This window comes from Peromyscus leucopus, chromosome 6 (assembly GCF_004664715.2).
Source record: "Peromyscus leucopus breed LL Stock chromosome 6, UCI_PerLeu_2.1, whole genome shotgun sequence".
NCBI lineage: Eukaryota > Metazoa > Chordata > Mammalia > Rodentia > Cricetidae > Peromyscus > Peromyscus leucopus.
The window spans coordinates 102,514,370-102,532,121 of record NC_051068.1 but is presented as its reverse complement, the minus strand read 5'-3'; the positions used below and the strand labels follow the sequence as shown (position 1 = coordinate 102,532,121).

Below are 17,752 nucleotides of genomic sequence, written 5' to 3'. Positions count from 1 at the left end.
TGAACCCAATTCCCAGAGATAACAGCTGCTAAATATCTGTCATGAACATAGCAAGAACCTTTCAGTTATCATATATAGAAGCAGTTATACTGTACATTTATGGGCTGTGTCTATATAGCTATGCACATGTGTGTAGGTGTATTTTTCTATAACAAACTATATTATAATTTAATCCATTTTTATCAATAGATGTTTAGCTTAGTCCCGCTTTATATATATAATAACATCTTAAATGGTACACATCAAATACATAATTCAGATCTCATAAGTTGTTTTTCGTTACACAGTTGCTTCTACAAGCTGCAAGAAGACAAAACATTTTGGCAATGCCATCTCAAAGTTCCTTGGTCACCAAAGTTGACAGTCATCAACGGATATTTAAGACATCTTAAGTATGTTTAGCCTTAAGAGACAATGTAGTATTGCAGCTTTATCTTCTTTTGGAGATTGCAAAGCCTCCACTCTGGTGGGGTGGATTTGCTTATCTGGAAGACAAATGGTACTTAAAATATCTGCTCCCTTTTCTGCCTCAAAGGGCTGCAAAGCATCACTCTTTCTCACCAAAGATCCAATTGAATCTGGAATGATGTGTCCAGCATAAATCCCTCTTGTCCAATAGTCTCTTCCTGACCTCTCAGCTTCGGGTGATTTGTCCTCTCACTAAAGTTATTTGCCAAGTGGTATTTTTACAGAGATATTTTATAACCCTGTTCTTTATAATAGTATGAAAATGATACATATTTAGGCAAAAACTATGCTACAAGTTTTGATCTTTCTTGGACTAGTGACAGTGGTGAAATTCTGATGAAAGGCTGGGCCACAACTCCCCATCTGCCACACAATCATCAGATGAGCAACATCATCTTGCCAGTATATCCTAGACATTGTGTTTTGACACCCTGACATGTATACAAAATGCCCAGTACTCAGAATTGTGTTCAACAAACTGTATAAGATAATTAGTGCTCTATAAAATGGGCTTTTATTAGGTGGTTTTGTCCAACTTCAGGTTAGTATACTTTGAGCATGATTAGATTAGGCTACACTGTGAAGTTCAGTTATGTTGAATACATTTCCCACTTAACACTTTCAATATATGATGGGTTCATCAGGATGTGATACCGTTGTAAGTAAGGAATATCCTCATGATCTTGTGCTATTCCCCCATTTTGCATTTTCAAATGTAATTTGTCTTGTTTATTTTTTTCCATTTGGCATATTTAATCATCCTTCTATAATTTCCTTAAAAGGATACTGAAAGAAGAATCAGTCTTACTTTCCTATCACCATACCTTACAAGCAGAAGCATAGTGAATGTTTATTGATTTATTATATCAATAACTCATAGCAATGAATCAATGAAGCTCCTGTCCAGCTCAATGTTAATGAGCATGTACAAGCATATAAAAAACTATTTCTTTAAACTCCTCTTATCAAGATACAAATAAGGAGACCTGTTAGTTGCATTCTTAATAACTAACCTAAAATAATAGTTAAGTCGAAATCACATCTTTTAAGGGTTTTCCTGTGTTTTTATAATCTTTAAAATGTCTCCTTAAAACAGTTTCCATAACGACCGAGTCACTCACCTCGCAGGAACTCAAGTGGAGGTATAAAAGTAACAGAAGAAGATGAGCAGGGTTCATGCTGGAGGTGTGCAGGCCGTCTCCACGGAAGACTCTTGTCCATTCCATATACTCCCCTGAAATTTAATTTTTAACCTCTGAAAAAATATTTAAAAAGGAAAAGCCTCCTAGAGCTTTGTACTTTTGAACTCTTGGAGGACTTGGCTGACATCCAGAGTTTTACCGTAACTGAAACAAAAAAAAAACAGCCTTTGCAGCAAGTATCCGAGGCCGGCGACCAATAGGAAGTGTTCAGACCAGGGGAGACCGATTGCTCCATCTTGGCCCTGACAATGCCCTGATTCTGTTTTCCATGGAACACAGAAAGGACCATGGAAGCGATTTTTTCCTTTTATGACATTTGGCAAATAAAATTACACCCTTTGCCTTAAGATTGAGGAGGGGAGACCTGTGGCAGCTGAAATGCTGCCAGTCTGCGTTCTCTAGAGGCAGATATAAGACAGTCTTGGTGCAAGATTCCATCAGGCATCAGTACCCATGGAAGAGAGAAACAGCAGAAATCAGGAGGAGCAATGGGGCATCTGTGTGGGTCCAACAAAGCCCTGGCCTGCTTATGAGGTGCTCTGGAGAACTGTGATTGGCCAGTTCTCTGCCTCAGAGAAAAAGACTGGACCGTTACATCCCTCCCACCTTGTTCCGTCACAGGTGCTGCTCAGGACACCGTGCCTTTTGGTAAAGCAGATGCAGACAGACACAGAAGGATCTGACAAGTCCTTGTCATCGGATGTTTTCTGGCGCTCTTCACAGCCAGCCGGCAAGTCCACATGCTGAGGCCACAGCTGACGCTTAGCCGCTGTCTCTTCTTCATTGATTCCATACCCCTTTCCCTCCGAGCTTGACCTCTGTGATTTCAGTGGCTTACCTGACAGTGTATCCCACAGCCTCTTCCGGGCATGGGTGGAAGTTCTGGCTTCCATTCTCAGCTCAAAGTTTCTGTTCCTTTACTGTCAAAACAGGCACTCCCGCAGTCACGTGACACACATACTTCTTCCACCTCACCCCTGCTGTGATAACAGGAGTTCTGCTTCCCCTGAGTTATTAAGGCCAATTATCCCATCAAGACCAAGGCTCCTGTTCCTTCTTCCTGGTCTCTAGACATAAAGAGCCCAGTGTGCACCAGGGAACAGCCTTAGTTTTCATTGGTTCTATGGGATTTTGTTGATATTGAGGTAGGATGTCAGTTTCACAATGTAGCCTTGGCTGACCTGTCCCTTACTATGCAGACCAGGATGGCTTCAAACTTATAGGGATCCTCTTCACTCTGTCTCCTGAGTGCTAGGATTACAGGTGAATGCTACCACTCCTGGTTCAGGAGTACCCTTACTGTACCCCTAGTGAAAGTGTGGTACTTTGGGGGATCAAGAGTATAACTCCAAAGAGTATGCAGTTGTAAGAACAGGAAGCATTGAGCGACAACCTGATTACTGGGAGTGATGGTGAGTGTGGTCGTTCCTGTATCCCTTGGATGTTTCCAGACTGGTGTATTCTTCCTATCAGAGACACAGTTAAATAAGAGGCCGTCGTCGTCGTCGTCGTCGTCGTCGTCGTCGAATGTGCATATTGATTCCTAGAACACAGCAGCAGCCCTCTCAGAATGCCATTAACTGGCAGCTTAGCTCTGCCCACAGCAGGCCCTCAGATGCTGTGCTACCTGTTGTGGGTGTGGTATGTGATATGATCAGCGGAATGCATGGGCATAGGCCAACTTCTGTGTCGCATTTGCTGTCACGAGAATACTCTTATCAGGCAGGTTGTTATGTGGGCTCTCCTGCTGGAAGACGTGACTACTCTGAGATCCTTTAGTTTATGCTGCTAACTAGATCTGTAGGCCCCAAAGGCACACCCATATCTCAAATATATCTACTGTGGTGATAATATACGACTCTTGTTTCTAGGACTGAAGGGATCGGATGTAGGCAGTCAGCCACTAAGTTGGAACTTGGTCTCCTTGATGAATTGTGCCATCTTGTGGGCACAGTGTTAGACTCTGTGGCTACTGGATTGAGCATTTGTTGATGACAGTGGCTAAATAAATAGTGGCTAAATACCTCGTGGGTAGCTGCCATCTCTGCCTCCAAGGCCACGTCTGCCTTGTGTTCCTTATGCCAGCGCTGGGCTGACAGATGGCTGAGTCTGGATAATATCAAACTGTCCTAAAAATTAGTGTCTTTTCTCTTGGAGTGTTCTGGTAGAGGTTGTAATGCATTTCTAGACACACGATACATGATATCCTTGGCTTATTTATTCCACATTTATCAGGAGCCAGAAGAGTACAGGTTGCTTCTCAAAATGAGTATAGTTCTATGTTTTTGGTGGACTGTCCTGCCCTATCGCCTCAATTTCGCATTCCTGTCTCTCACTGAGTCCTCCTCAAATACCACACACTGTTCTTCTCCGTGGCTGACACCTCTTGATTTTCTGTCAGTCAAAAGAGTCTAAAGAGTCCCAGAAATCTTAGTAGGTGAATGCTTCTTTGTGGGTGGGGTGTGTAACATGAACTATTTTGTCTTTCACCGTAGAGAAGACATTCTGACTTGACGGCTGTGCCCAGGCTTCCTCTCTTGTCCTTAGGAGCACACGTATCTTAATCAAAACACCTGCATGCTATCACTACTCACTGCGAAAACAATAACATGTTTTATGGAAAGTCCAGAGGACCCAGATTTCTTCTGATTTTATAAGGACAGAAAGTAGGAGATAAGACTTGTCTAACTTAGGTTCCCAATTCTGTGATAAGCAACCTGGGGAGGAAAGGACTTGTTTAAGCTTTCTCTTGTCCGTCATGAAGGAGGGAAGGGCATGCACTCAAGGCAGGAACCTGGAGGGAGGAACTGAAGTGGAGGCCAGGGAGGAACACTGCTTAGCCTGATGGCTGGCTCAGCATGCATTCTTACACACCCCAGGACCACCCTCCCAGGCACGCAGCACAAGCAGTGGGCCGGCCTTCATTGTCAATCATCAATTGGGAAAATGCCCACAGGCTTGCCTATGGGCTGATTTGATGGGAGCATCTTCTCAATTGACGTTTTCTCTTCTCAGATGAGTCTAGCTTACGTCAGGTTAACAAAAAACTAACCAACACAACGACTGAGGAGACACTGAATGTACACTATCCCAGTGAATGCAAACTGTTTCTGATTCTCTTTTTTGCTGAAAAATGTCAGTTTACCTTTTGTTACTATGCTTTAAAATATTGCTAAGCTAGAATGAAGGTTGTCACTTGTAAAAGAAATCCCACTGAACAAGTTTTAAACCTTAGGTAATGAGTAGAATTTCTTTTAAAAAAAGATTTGTGTGTGTGTGTGTGTGTGTGTGTGTGTGTGTGTGTGTGTGTGTAAGTGTGTGCCATGTGTGTTCAGGTGCCCATGGAGGCTAGGAAAGTACATTGGATTCCTTGGAGTGGGAGTTTCAGATGACTTTGGATCTCTGGAAATAGGTCCTGGGAACTCAACTGGGAATGCATGATGTACATAAACACACTCACAGGCAAAACACCCATACACAGAAAAATAAATTTTATAAATTCTGATAAATTGATGAGCTTGACGTTGTGAGGCTGAATAGCACCCAAAATCCCAACCACCTCTCACCCAGGCTGATGGACTATCGGATCTGAACAAGGGCTGCATCTGTAAACTCAAAATTCTAGTGGAATTGAAGGGGAAATTGATATAAAATGCTGTCTCCTCAAGCAAGGGACAGTGAAGATACACTTCATGATGTCTTCCTTTGGGAAACGCAAGGCATTTCATGGAAGCGCTGTGCTCATGCTGGTACCCATGATGCCTGTCAGGGATAGGCTCCCTGGTGGTTCCCACTCCTGTAAGGGAAAGACACGTCCTAATAGATTCACAGCACACCGCTTCAACCCTGCCCCCAACCCGGCAGAGAAATGCTGGTGTCAGAAACGTTTTTAAGGATGATGAGATTGTTTACAGACCATGGTTTCAGAGTGTCAGTCTGCCAAGGTGGGGAGGGCATGGCAGAGCATAGCTCGGCAGAGCATGGCATGGCAGAGCATGGTACGGCACAGCAGTTCACCTTACGGTCTTCTCCAGGAAGCAAAAGAGGAGGAAGGTTTTGAGCAGCCCCTGTAATCACCTCTCTTCCTCCATTCAGGCCTCACCTCCCAGAGCTGTGCCATCAGCCGAGTTCAAGCCTTCAGTACATCAGCCTGCATGGAACAGTTCAAAATGAAAACACAGTATTTATCAAACATGGGCCAGCTCCCTCGAGAACATTTTTAAAAATAAACTGGTCTCAGGGCGGTGGTGGCGCACGCCTTTAATCCCAGCACTCGGGAGGCAGAGCCAGGCGGATCTCTGTGAGTTCGAGGCCAGCCTGGTCTCCAAAGTGAGTTCCAGGAAAGGTGCAAAGCCACACAGAGAAACTCTGTCTTGAAAAAACAAAAACAAAAAACAAAAAATAAGCTGGTCAAAACCCATTTAAATCTCTTACTACTCACACAAATCGTATGGCTGATTTCTGAGAGAGGCCACTAAGCATCCACGTCAGATTTGAGTTCTTTTTTTTTTTTTTTTTTTGTTTTTTTGAGACAGGGTTTCTCTGTGTAGCCTTGTGCCTTTCCTGGATCTCGCTCTGTAAACCAGGCTGGCCTCGAACTCACAAAGATCCGCCTGCCTCTGCCTTCCGAGTGCTGGGATTAAAGGCGTGCGCCACCACCGCCCGGCTTAGATTTGGGTTCTTAAAAGCATGTCTGAGTTGAAAAGTGAAGTGTGGGAATAGTTCTCAGAAACTTGACTTGACCACGAGACTTGCAGATGGAAAATGGCTGTAGAAATAAGCATCCGTAGCAGACAGTTTTCACTGCGTGAACTAGTTTAGCAAGTATCTCCAAATCTTTGGGAAAATATCTGGACTTGGTTATAAGATTCTTGGTCTTGAATAGATGTTGAATTTTTGAAAAAAGTCATACTGCAAAGAGACATTTAAAAGCACTTTAACCCTGCTTAGATTTGAAAGGGAGGAGGTCTTGTGCCTTATTGAAATCCATTTGGGGAAGTCGTAGCATAAACTGAGCAGCATTTTCCTTTTCCTCTGACACGACATCCATGTGACTGGATGAGAGCCCCTCTCCCAACATTTTCTCAGCCTGGGCACCTGGCGAAGAAGTGGAAGAATTGCAAAGGCTTGTGACTGGCAGGTGATGAACTGTCCTGGCTTGTGACTCAGCAGGTGATGAACTGTCCTGGCTTGCTAGTTTCTAAGTTCTGGATTTCAGTAAGAGAAAAATCTTTCTGCCCTTCACAGGAATGAAATAGAAATTTTACCATGCTTTTCAGTTTCTTGTTTGTGCAGACTGACTTTTCCTCCTGTTGTTGGACAAGCATGAAGAGCAAAGGGAGATGCTGTGTCATTTCAACAGAAGGTGAAATCTGTGCCAGTTGCACATCTAACTGGGCGATGAGCACCTATCTAGCAAATAATATGCAAATATCTAAAACTAAATGGGTAAATTTCATTATTTCTTTTATTTTAGAATACTACTTTTATGTATATATCTTGACATGTAAGAAGAAATTGCCATTCCTTAAAATCAAATTACAATCTTTCTTTGCTAAATTAAAAGGAAATTTTTTTCTTCCACTTATTGCATTAGTTATGGTTAATTAACATTCTTAAAGCCTACCTAGAGTAGATGACAAGTTGAACAAAAATAAACAGATTCAAATTCTCTCTCATTTGTGTGTATTTCTCTCTCTCTCAGTCTCTCTCTCTTTCTCTCTCTCTCTCTCTCTCTCTCTCTCTCTCTCTCTCTCTCTCTCTCTCTGTGTGTGTGTGTGTGTGTGTGTATGCTCATGAACATGTGCTCCCATGGGTACACACACTCATGGATGTGAGTGTCAAGACCAGAGAAGATGTCAGACGTCTTCCCCTCTCACTCCCCACATGCTTGTTTTGGAGACAGTGTCTCTTGCTGAAGCTCACTCTTTTGACAAAGCTGGATGGCTGAAGAGCTCCTGGGCCCCACTTGTCTCCCTTATCCAAAACTAGGGTTACAGGCACCCAGGGCAAGGTTCAATTTTTATTTGTGTGTTTGGACTTCTTGCTTGTATAGCAAGTGCTCTTATCCACTGAGCTATCTCTGTAGCTCCATAAATTCACAGTGAAAACATTACTTTCTATTCAAAAGAGCACTGCATTGCACAGCTGTGTGAATGCACTTAATATCACTGAACAATTTAAGAATGACAGTGGTGACACTTGCATTATGTATATTTTTGATACAGTTAAAAAAGCATTGGCAACTATTCAGTCATATATTGCTCACTGTGCTATCTCATGCATTTACACATGCGTTGTGTGCATGTAACTTATGGAGGGGCCCTGAAAATGGTAACTTTATTTAGAGCATTCTTCTATGGCCAAAATATAGGATTGTTCTAGAGGATGGAAAATGGAGCTTCTTCAGGAAAGAGGATGTGTTTTGACAAAGGCCTATAAAGGACAGCTAGGCAATAATTCTGGCCTGATGGGCCAGAAGGATGGTGTGTGTAAATACTGATTAGTAATCATATAGAAGACTTCATTAATAGGCTTTATACTCTGAAAGGAAACTGCAGAGCTATCTGGGGGGCTGAGAAGGAGACTGTACAAGACAGCCATTTTACTAAGTTCACTATATCATCAAATGCGGGGCAAATGGAAGAAATTAAGTCTAAGTGTTTATTTAGTCTGGGGTAACAAGCATCCTCAGAATGTGAGATGTTGTCTGTTGTGATGCTGGGGCATTTGAATTCTTACAGATTGAGTGATTTGGGGTAGGAATAAAATAAGTGACAGTGTCCAAAGGCCTGTACTCAGCTAAAGACAATACAAAGTCACTTCACAAGGAATCAATAGAAACCCATCATTTTTGGTAAGAGACAAGCCTAGGATAGGGGTAGGGATGGTACTGATGAGAAAAGAAGAGTATGCCTAAAGGTCTGAGCTCAGGCATTGAAAACCAAGAGTCTGATGCTGCTGTGAGGACAGATGGGGGTATTGAAAAGATCTACAATTTGGGAGAAAGAAGGGAGAGGAGTGGGCTGGAGAGATGGCTCAGCAGTTGTGAGGCTTCCACATGGCAGCTCACTCTCTGTAACTCCAGTTCTAGAGGACCCAACACCCTCACACAGACATGCACGCAGGCAAAACATTAGTGCACATAAAATAAAAATAAATTATTTTGAAAAAAGAAGGGAGAGGGGAAAGGATGGCTCTCTGGGAATTTGAGGTTTGAGTTGTCCCCCTTACTAGCTAGGGTGGTTTCTTCTCTCCTCTGAATGTCAGTTCCTTACTTATATATACAAGGGTGAGCTGCCAGGTGTTCCTGAAGGTCTTGTACAGGCTCAGTGGTTTTATCACACAGAGTTGGAGATAACAGTGGGAGATCAAATGGAGATACAAACATTGAATTTAATGTTATATGACAATGTCAAAACCAAAGATACAAATAACTCTACCCTCCTATGATGTACCTACATACAAGTATATATATATGTATCCAGCTATAACATCTGAATTTAAAATACATTTGCCAATTTTTTTTATATGTGGGGCTGGTGTGTACTTCTTCCAGTACTTTATAATTTAGGGTAAATGACATACTTGATTTCCTAATGTTTCTATATCTTTTATAAAGATCTTTCAAAATTTTATTCACAACAACCTTCCGATATGGGGATCAATATTTGCCTTCTTTCAAATAAAAGATGGTCTTGTCAAACATCAAGAGATGTTTCAGACAATTCGGATATAAACAAGTCAATCAAATTTAATAACTAAAGGTCACTTCTTTTATTATGTTTTAGCGATGTAGAGAAACCAATGTCGGAGATGAGAGGGTCAAGGACACGAAGGTGAAAGCGCATCATATTTGATGAATGAATAAAACTATCTGGGACTAAATTTTAAAAGATGGTTACCTTCCTATCACATCACACGCACATTTTTCTATTTTAATAATAACAGGACAAAACAAAAACAATATAGCATACAGAGTTACATAGGGTTTTTTTGTTTGTTTGTTTTTGTTTTGTGCGGGGGGAGTGGGGAAAGGCAAGAAACTGCGAAGAACGCAGCAGGCGTGGTGACAGGTTCTGACGTGCCCCGGTCGGACCCGGAGCGGAGCACCGCTCAAACTGAGACGTGGCCACCCTCTGTGGAGCTGAGTCAGGATGGGACACCACGGACAGCCAAGCCAGCACGTCTCAAGGACGGAACGCCTGGCCCGCTATTCGAATGGAAGGATTCAGACGCCTGCTGTCTCCAAGGGCAACGCGCGACCACACTTCCGGAAACGTCGCTTGCGGGGGGGGGGGCCGCGCCGCTATTTCACGTCACCTCCGCCACGCCGGGCTTCGAGCATCCGGAGAGGTCGCGGCGGGGATTACATTAGACAGGATTGTTTCTCTTCCGGTGCTGGACGCTGTATTAGGGGAGGCTTTAGGACCGCAGCGTCCGCTAGTGACAGGCTCTTCCCGCAGAGCGGTCCTTGGCGTTTCTAGCCCGGTTAAAATTGTGGACGGGTACGGTGGCCGAGGAGGTTTGAGCGCGCCGGAAGTGTTCCCCGGCGCTGGCGCCTAAGCCGGGCCGGAGACGCACGTGGCGCGGTGAGTGCTGCGGCGGCGGCGGGCGAGGGTGTGGGATGGAGCGGGCCGGGGGAGGCGGCGAGGTGCGGGGTCGCCTCCGTGCTCCTCGCGGGCTGCGAGGCGAGGGCCAGGGCAGCGTCCCTCCCTCCGGCCCCCGTCCTGGTGTCCTGAGCGGAGCTGAGGGCCCTGTGCTCAGAGCCCGCAGTGACCGGAGCAGCGGGCCTTCTCTTTCACCAGACCGGAGGGAGCATGTCTTTCCGAGGCGGCGGTCGCGGAGGCTTTAATCGCGGTGGTGGAGGCGGCGGCGGCGGCTTCAACCGTGGCGGGGGTAGCAACAACCACTTCCGAGGGGGAGGCGGCGGAGGCGGCGGCAATTTCAGGGGCGGCGGCCGAGGAGGATTTGGACGAGGGGGCGGCCGTGGAGGCTTTAATAAGTTCCAAGATCAAGGACCTCCAGAACGTGTCGTCTGTAAGTCGTCTTCAGAGCCTAAGCTCCTTTGCAGTGGGAGTGGGATCGGGCAGTGGGTTGTGTTACCAGCGCGTCTGCTGGTCAGGCTCCGAAAGGCAAGTCTGTAGGGCACACTGACCGAGAGTCACGTCGTAGGAAGTGATCGTGAGGACTGAAATGCGATCGGAGGTGAACTTGAGTTTGGACTGAAAGGTTGAGAATTAGACAGTATTGAGTGCCCAGCCCGTGCTAAGAGAGAACGTGATTCAGGATTAAGTTTCTTTGCTGTCGTAGTGAGATGGGTGCTGTGATCCCTAATAATACAGTTGAAATACAAAGCCACGTTTTTAGCCTCCATAGTCCGTGCTGTCGGTTACCAGAAAGCGAGGGGAAATGGGGAATTGGCTTGGGAGAAGGCAAGAAAAATGCCTAACTAAAGTAATCTTGAGTAATTACCAGAAAGGTGTCATAAAGGCATGGGGAGTAAGAGGAGAGGGGTGGATCTGTATGCGCGATTGGTTTGCTGGACAAAATGGTGCAAGTCAAGGGGATGTTGTAGTAAGCCATATATGAGATATTGAGAGCCGTGTTCAATAAGGTGACATGAAGAAGAAATGGAAAGCTAGGAGGTATGTCCAGCCTTTTAACACTGTCATCTACAGAGTTCACACTACAGAACCGTAGCCTAATTAGTGTGCACACGCTATCTTGAGGGCTGTGTATTGGACACATGGATGAAAAAGAAATTTCAAAGGAAACATAATAAGTAGAACTTGGTTAATGCTGAGAATAAAAGGTTCTAGTTAAGGGCGGGAGGGAGTTTTGTAGTCTTACAGTATTTAATTCTAGGGTATAGAAACAATGGTACTTATTTTGTAATTCTAGACTTCCCTGGAAAGGGTGATCATTGGTGAAGAAGTGATAGTGGTAATAAGTTCTAAGGAACGAGGGACAGTGAACAAAAACCAGACTGATTCACGTTTCTAGGCTGGGGAAAAGAGAAGTGTTGAATGAAATTGTAAAAGCCACGGCACGGTAACTGTCATTTGTTGGGTGATCTCCGTGTACCAGGCACTGTTCTAAGCACTTCACTTGTTGTTCTGGTTACTCATGTATTAGGTGTGGCTGCAGTTCGATGACTAGCTTCATGTACAAGGGTGCAGAGAGAAGGGGAGTCTCTTCTAGGTCCCAAGGTAATGAATGGCATGCTAACTTAGGACCACAGTGTTGGTAACTAAGCTCTGCCTTAAAGGAGATCAGATATGGGGAGAGACCAAGTGGCCAAGAATGCGTCCAGCACAGTAGGTCAGTATCTGAAATGACTCCGTGTCTGTTTTCTTGTGCTGTTTCAGTATTAGGAGAGTTCATGCATCCCTGTGAAGATGACATCGTTTGTAAATGCACCACAGAGGAGAACAAGGTGCCTTACTTCAACGCTCCTGTTTATTTAGAAAACAAAGAACAGATCGGGAAAGTGGATGAGATATTTGGACAACTTAGAGATTTTGTATCCTTTCTAATGGGATGAGCCATTGATCTCATTGAGGAATTATTGTCCCTCCCCTCCTTGCCAGTTAAATATCAGTTAAAGCAAATCCGTTGCTTTGCTTAGTAGACTGCCTTTTGGGAAGTTCTGGGAATAGTGGCCATTTGGACAAATGCCACAGGATTGTATTGGCTCTGCTGTTGCTTTGCATAGGATGGTTCCACTGGAATATCATTGTAGAATTGGGGTACTGATTGTGTTTTTTAAAGAAAATATCATTTCCTCTTCGAAATTTCTTTCTTTCTTTTTTTTTTTTTTTTTTTGTTTGTTTTGGTTTTTCAAGATGGGGTTTCTCTGTGTAACTTTGCGCCTTTCCTGGAACTCGCGGAAATTTCTGTTTCTTATAGCCCAGGCATTCTTTTTAAATGCTTAAACTCAAAAGTTTAATGTCTTCTTGCATCTTTATTTCTTACTTGGTTCCTTAATGTAATTAATAGTATTTTTCAGTTAAATTGTCAGAAAACATGAAGGCATCTTCCTTTAAAAAGCTACAGAAGGTGAGTCAAACTTAGAATTACAATTCTTAGATTCAGAAGAGAATGGTTTGTGCCTTAGGGATGGTCTTACTTGAGACCCTTAGGGCTCCTGCACTGTGATGCAGGGAAGCTCTGAAGCTGGTTCAGAGGCGTTGAGTTTACTGTTCCCAAGTGTCTCTGTGCTCTGAAGCTGGTACACAGTAACATAGGCGTTGAGTTTACTGTTCCCAAGTGTCTTGTTCTGACTGTGCAGTAAATAGCGTTGAGTTTACTGTTCCCCAAGTGTCTCTGTGCTCTGAAGCTGGTACACAGTAACATAGGCGTTGAGTTTACTGTTCCCCAAGTGTCTCCGTGTTGTAGCCCTGGTTGGCCTGGAACTCACTTATTGAAATGAGATTGACTTCTAACTTGATGTGATCTTCCTGCCTCCACCTCCTGAGTGCTGCGATTACAGGTATGTGCTACTGCACCCAGTCTAAGCTCCCTAGTCTTGAAAAGTAATGTTTTAGCCAGGCATGGTTTTACAAGCCAATAGTCCCAGCACTTGGAGGCAGAGAGGCAGGAGGACAGCTGCTTTGAGTCTAGCTTAGGCTACATAATCTGTCTCAGAAACAAATAAGTTACTTGACAAATGTAGATAAGATTCTACAGGGTTTCACATGTATTTTGTTAACATGGTATATGCTATTTAAAAAACAAAAAAGTTGACATGAAACTAATGTGGGATTAAATTTAAATTTATTCCTAGCCTTCTTTGAGATAGTGCTTTTGAAACTGAAAGCTAAAATGAACTAACCATCACAGGTCCCTGAGGACAGCTCTTAAGATGACATCCTTTTAGGTCCCCTTCTTATAAATGTGACCCAGTTGCTCTCAAGTAGCATCCACACTGCAGTTTCAAGAGAGAAAGCTGGAGAATTTTGATGTAGTTAGGCCAGTACTTAAGCACTGGGCTAGCCACAGAGCAGGAAGTGTATTCTACATAGAGAAAACTGGAGTATCAGGATGGCAAACCGCAGAAGGATCCGGTGGACATACAACATTTAGGATGGGTGGGGAAGGTTCTGAATTAAAGGGCTGATAGGAAGGAGCTTGAGAAGTCATGAGAAAGATTAGGTTTTAGTGTTAGCACTGTTTCTAAATAATAGGGTGAGCTTGATCTTTACGTTTGTGCTTTAAAAGAACACTGGAGAAACAGAAAAGCCCATTGGAAAGGGCCAGCCATTAGGCTGCACGAAGCCATGGATGCTGTGGGGCAGGTTTAGAGTCCATGGAAATGAAGAGGAGGTGGGGTTGTGAACATATGTATATATAGGAAGAGGAATCATGGGACTTGGTAATTAACTCAGCCAGCCATTTCTTAGAAGTTTGATTTCGACATCTTTGTGGGTTATGATCCTGCTTACTGACTTGGGCAGCATTGGAGAACATAGGTTGAAAGAAGATAGTGAATTTCATTTGGGATACAATGAGTTAAGATACTTGATGGTCAGAAGATCAGGACTGACACAATTGCCGGTGAAGGGAGAGGGGCGTAAACATGCTATACAAACAGAGACATGAAAGTAGAATAGTTTGGTGTGGGGGAACAGTATACATAGTGCATTCAGGAACGTGGTAGTCAGATGTCAAAGAGCTGGTGGAGTGGTGGGCCCAGAAGCCAGATTGGAATAGGAAAGTAGATGGAGACGATAACTTGCTGATAGCAAGTGGCCACTGGTTGTAGATAACTCTGAAAAGCTGTGCTTGGGGCTGAAGAGCTCAGAGAGAGACAGTGCTGAGGAGGGCTTCTCATGGGCTGTGGCTTGAAAACAGGAAGTTCCCTGTTAGAACTTGAAGCCGTTCTGATCCCTACCTTTCTTACTGCAAGATTATTTGAGGATTTATTTAGTTATGTATCCCCCCACCTCCATCCCGTTTCCTGTTTTGGTTTCCAGTCTACTGCTGTCTGAGTTCGGGTCCTCCTTACCCAACCTAGGTTGTTATAAAGTCTAAAGATAGCATTTTGGCCTAGTTGTACTTTCTGTGACGATGGAATTAATTCCTTGACCAGTACAATAGCATTTAGTCACACAGAGCACTGGACACATGGGATGCCCTGACATGTCTCCTGCACTTAAGTTTTCCTCCCATGTCTGATCACTGATTTAAACCGCAGTAGGTCTGTATTGTGGGTAGACTGGGCAGTGCTTTGAGTTGGTGGGTTTGTGGGTGTGGAAAGTTAACAAGGGGTTCTGTTGATGGGACAGACATGACTTTTAAATACCGTACTTATTTCCGTTTTGAAGTCCTTCCTCACTTTGTTTTGCATCTGGGAAACCATATACCTCCTTACATTCCAGTACTTATATAATGTCCTATTTAGCCCTAAATATAGGCTGGACTTAGCTTTTAAATATGTTCAAGAAATACCAAAATTTTGAATTTTAGTGCTACAATTCTGATAATTTTTCTCTTGGCAGCTCTCTTAAATGAAGATGTAGATTTTTGGAGCCATGTATTTCTAAAAACATGAGATTGAATTGACCTTAGTTTTTTTTTGTGTATGTATACAGTCTAAAGTACTGATTTGTGTATCTTATGATCTTCATGGAACTTTGTGATAGGCACTTTTGTCTACATTTTTATAGATAAGAAAACTAGGTAATTAGAGGGGGCGGGGAATCCTTTTGCTCAGAGCTATGTAGTATGAATGGTAGGTGTGGGATTTGAACCTGAGTAGTTTGAACTGTAGCATACTGCCTTCAAGTTAACGCACTAACTGCTCCTGTTCAACTTTCAGTTTTATATAGATCCCTTTAAGCTGCTGCCACTACAGAGGTTTCTGCCTCGTCCTCCTGGTGAGAAAGGACCTCCCAGAGGCGGCGGCGTTGGTGGCAGGGGAGGTCGAGGAGGAGGAAGAGGAGGTGGTGGCCGAGGTGGTGGAAGAGGTGGTAAGTACTTGGGGTTTCTAATGAGGTTGTAGTCACAGGTGATTTACACAGTGTAGTGTAGTTTTGCATGTAGCCAGACTCCTTGCCTTTGCTTCTCTTACATGTTGTCCACATCCATAGATAGAAATGTATGTTTCCACAGCTTAAAGAGAAGAAAGAAAATGAACTTTACCTTTGCAGGATTTCAGGCCCCTGGGTTATTCATGTTTTAATGGAGACTTTAATAGAGGCAGTCACCATTGCTTAATGACAGATACATTCTGAGAAAGGCAGCGTTGGGCAGTTTTATCATGTGCACTTACTACTCGAGGTCCTTGAGTAGAGCTTGATCACTCAGCATGGCTTCTTAGTGCAGTGGAGAATAGAAGGATGGAGGCTAATGCTGCTGAAATGGGGCCGCTCTTTTATGATCAGCTCCTTGTGAAAGGGATGTGCTGTAGAGTCGTAGTGTAACGGGACGCAGACACACAAGCCTGCAGCAGTTGTTTTTAACTGTTGTCGGGTATTAGTGCAGTACACAACTCTGTGCTGTCCTCTTAGATGACTAGGCTTATATATTCCCAAAGTGCTGTGAGCATGTGAGCGCTGTCTTCCTCTACAATGTGAGATAGAAGAGTTTTCTAGGTCCATTATAGTTTTAGGAGACTGATATGTTATACATGAAACATTATGTACTATATGACTGTAGAGGAATTTCTTAAATGAATTGTAGTTTCTTAATTATCAGTGAGTATTTTGATTGTATGCCAAGAGCTGGTCTTATATCTATTTATGTCTAAGCATATTCTTTTAATTTCTCCAACGAGTTTTCCAGTGACCTCTGTGCACATGCTGTGGCACACACACACACACATACAGAAGATAGATAATGTGAAAAACGGAAGGTGGTGATGTTGAGTTTACCCTGCTGCTCCACTTGGGAAATGGCTGTTTCTTCGTCTTTATCTTTTAAAAGTTTCTGTAAAACACAATAGATGAACTTACATTTAGTTTTTGTGATTATAGGAATTGCACAATTTTTACAGTTTATCAGAAAACGAGAGGCTGTCATTGTTTAACAAGGGTTTCCTTTTTAAGGTGGCTTCAGAGGTGGAAGAGGAGGAGGTGGGGGCTTCAGAGGAGGAAGAGGAGGAGGAGGAGGTGGATTCCGAGGTGAGTATGAGAAAAGAGGTCTTTAAATCACTGCATTTGTAGATTGATACCATCTCTTGACTTCTTTCCATGTAGGTTTATTTCCCTCCCATCAAGTGTGGCAAACACTGGGATGTTCTTGGCTTTAACTTAATTTATAGCTCTGTTCTATACCATTCTTTATTGATTTCTCTTAATTTTTCACCAAATTACTTTGTTGTATTAATAATTTGAAAACCAAAAAAAAAAATGTGTACTATGAATGGCAATTGTATTTGGTAATGTAAATTTACAAACATGGGGACTCCTGCTGATGTTAAACTTGATTCGGTTACCAGCACTGTTACAAGCCCTCTTGGTTGTCTTTTGACAGGAAGAGGACATTAGATGTGGCAGTTGACAGACCACCATGGCTTTTTCACCACGTGACCTGCTGCTGCTGCTGTGACTGAAGTCTCTGGAGCACCCTTGAGGCTGCGCTGTGACAGTGGAGCAGATCGTCAGCACTGGAGACAAACGAGGGGCAGGCAGACAATCCGCCTGGCCCGGAAAGAGCGTGAAGAACCTGCCTTGTACAGTGCCTGCACTCTGGGTGCTTAAAGAACAATGGGACTTTTTATTTGGAGCATATTTGGATTTTTTAAATAAAATTTTTTATTTCTTTAACTCAGTGTTTATTGGACCAACCCTGTTTTTTTAAATTTGGAGGAACAAGCAAAGTTTAAACTTGAATTACAGATAGAAAAGGTGGGGTAGGTGAGATTTGTTTAAAGATACTACTGTGATTCTAAAAGGCACCAGACACACTCAGACGAACAACTCTCCACCCCCAACAAACCAGGCTGTTGGAACAGTACTTTAAACTACTTGGAAATGAACTCCTCATTCAGAATGCCTTTTGAAAAGGGACAACAGCAGCATTTGCTGTATTTCACTTTTGTGTTTTATAATACGCAGAATAAAGCTGTTTTTATAATA

At 43.4% G+C, this 17,752-nt stretch overlaps 2 protein-coding genes across 2 annotated transcripts in view; one reads left to right on the top strand and one right to left on the bottom strand.

The window, feature by feature from the left end:
- Nucleotides 1-2,588, bottom strand: part of Cfi (complement factor I) — a 37,711-nt gene extending 35,123 nt beyond the window's left edge. The window contains 2 exon segments of the mRNA XM_028856698.2: nucleotides 1,590-1,702; nucleotides 2,509-2,588. Coding sequence (XP_028712531.2) covers nucleotides 1,590-1,702; nucleotides 2,509-2,563 — 168 coding nt within the window. The 5' untranslated portion in view covers nucleotides 2,564-2,588.
- Nucleotides 2,589-9,978: 7,390 nt separating this feature from the next.
- Nucleotides 9,979-17,752, top strand: Gar1 (GAR1 ribonucleoprotein). Its single transcript, XM_028856687.2, has 7 exons — nucleotides 9,979-10,261; nucleotides 10,478-10,709; nucleotides 12,041-12,195; nucleotides 12,672-12,731; nucleotides 15,493-15,643; nucleotides 16,721-16,795; nucleotides 17,148-17,752. Exons 2-7 carry the CDS (start codon nucleotides 10,490-10,492, stop codon nucleotides 17,159-17,161), a joined length of 675 nt encoding a protein of 224 aa, XP_028712520.1. The 5' UTR covers nucleotides 9,979-10,261; nucleotides 10,478-10,489; the 3' UTR covers nucleotides 17,162-17,752.

Bases quoted from the DNA above. Each gene is read 5' to 3' on its own strand.
- Gar1 (XM_028856687.2), top strand. From the start codon at position 10,490: ATGTCTTTCCGAGGCGGCGGTCGCGGAGGCTTTAATCGCGGTGGTGGA. The intron at 12,196-12,671 runs GTATCCTTTCTA...TGTAATTAATAG, and splicing joins TTGGACAACTTAGAGATTTT to TATTTTTCAGTTAAATTGTC. The intron at 12,732-15,492 runs GTGAGTCAAACT...TTCAACTTTCAG, and splicing joins CCTTTAAAAAGCTACAGAAG to TTTTATATAGATCCCTTTAA.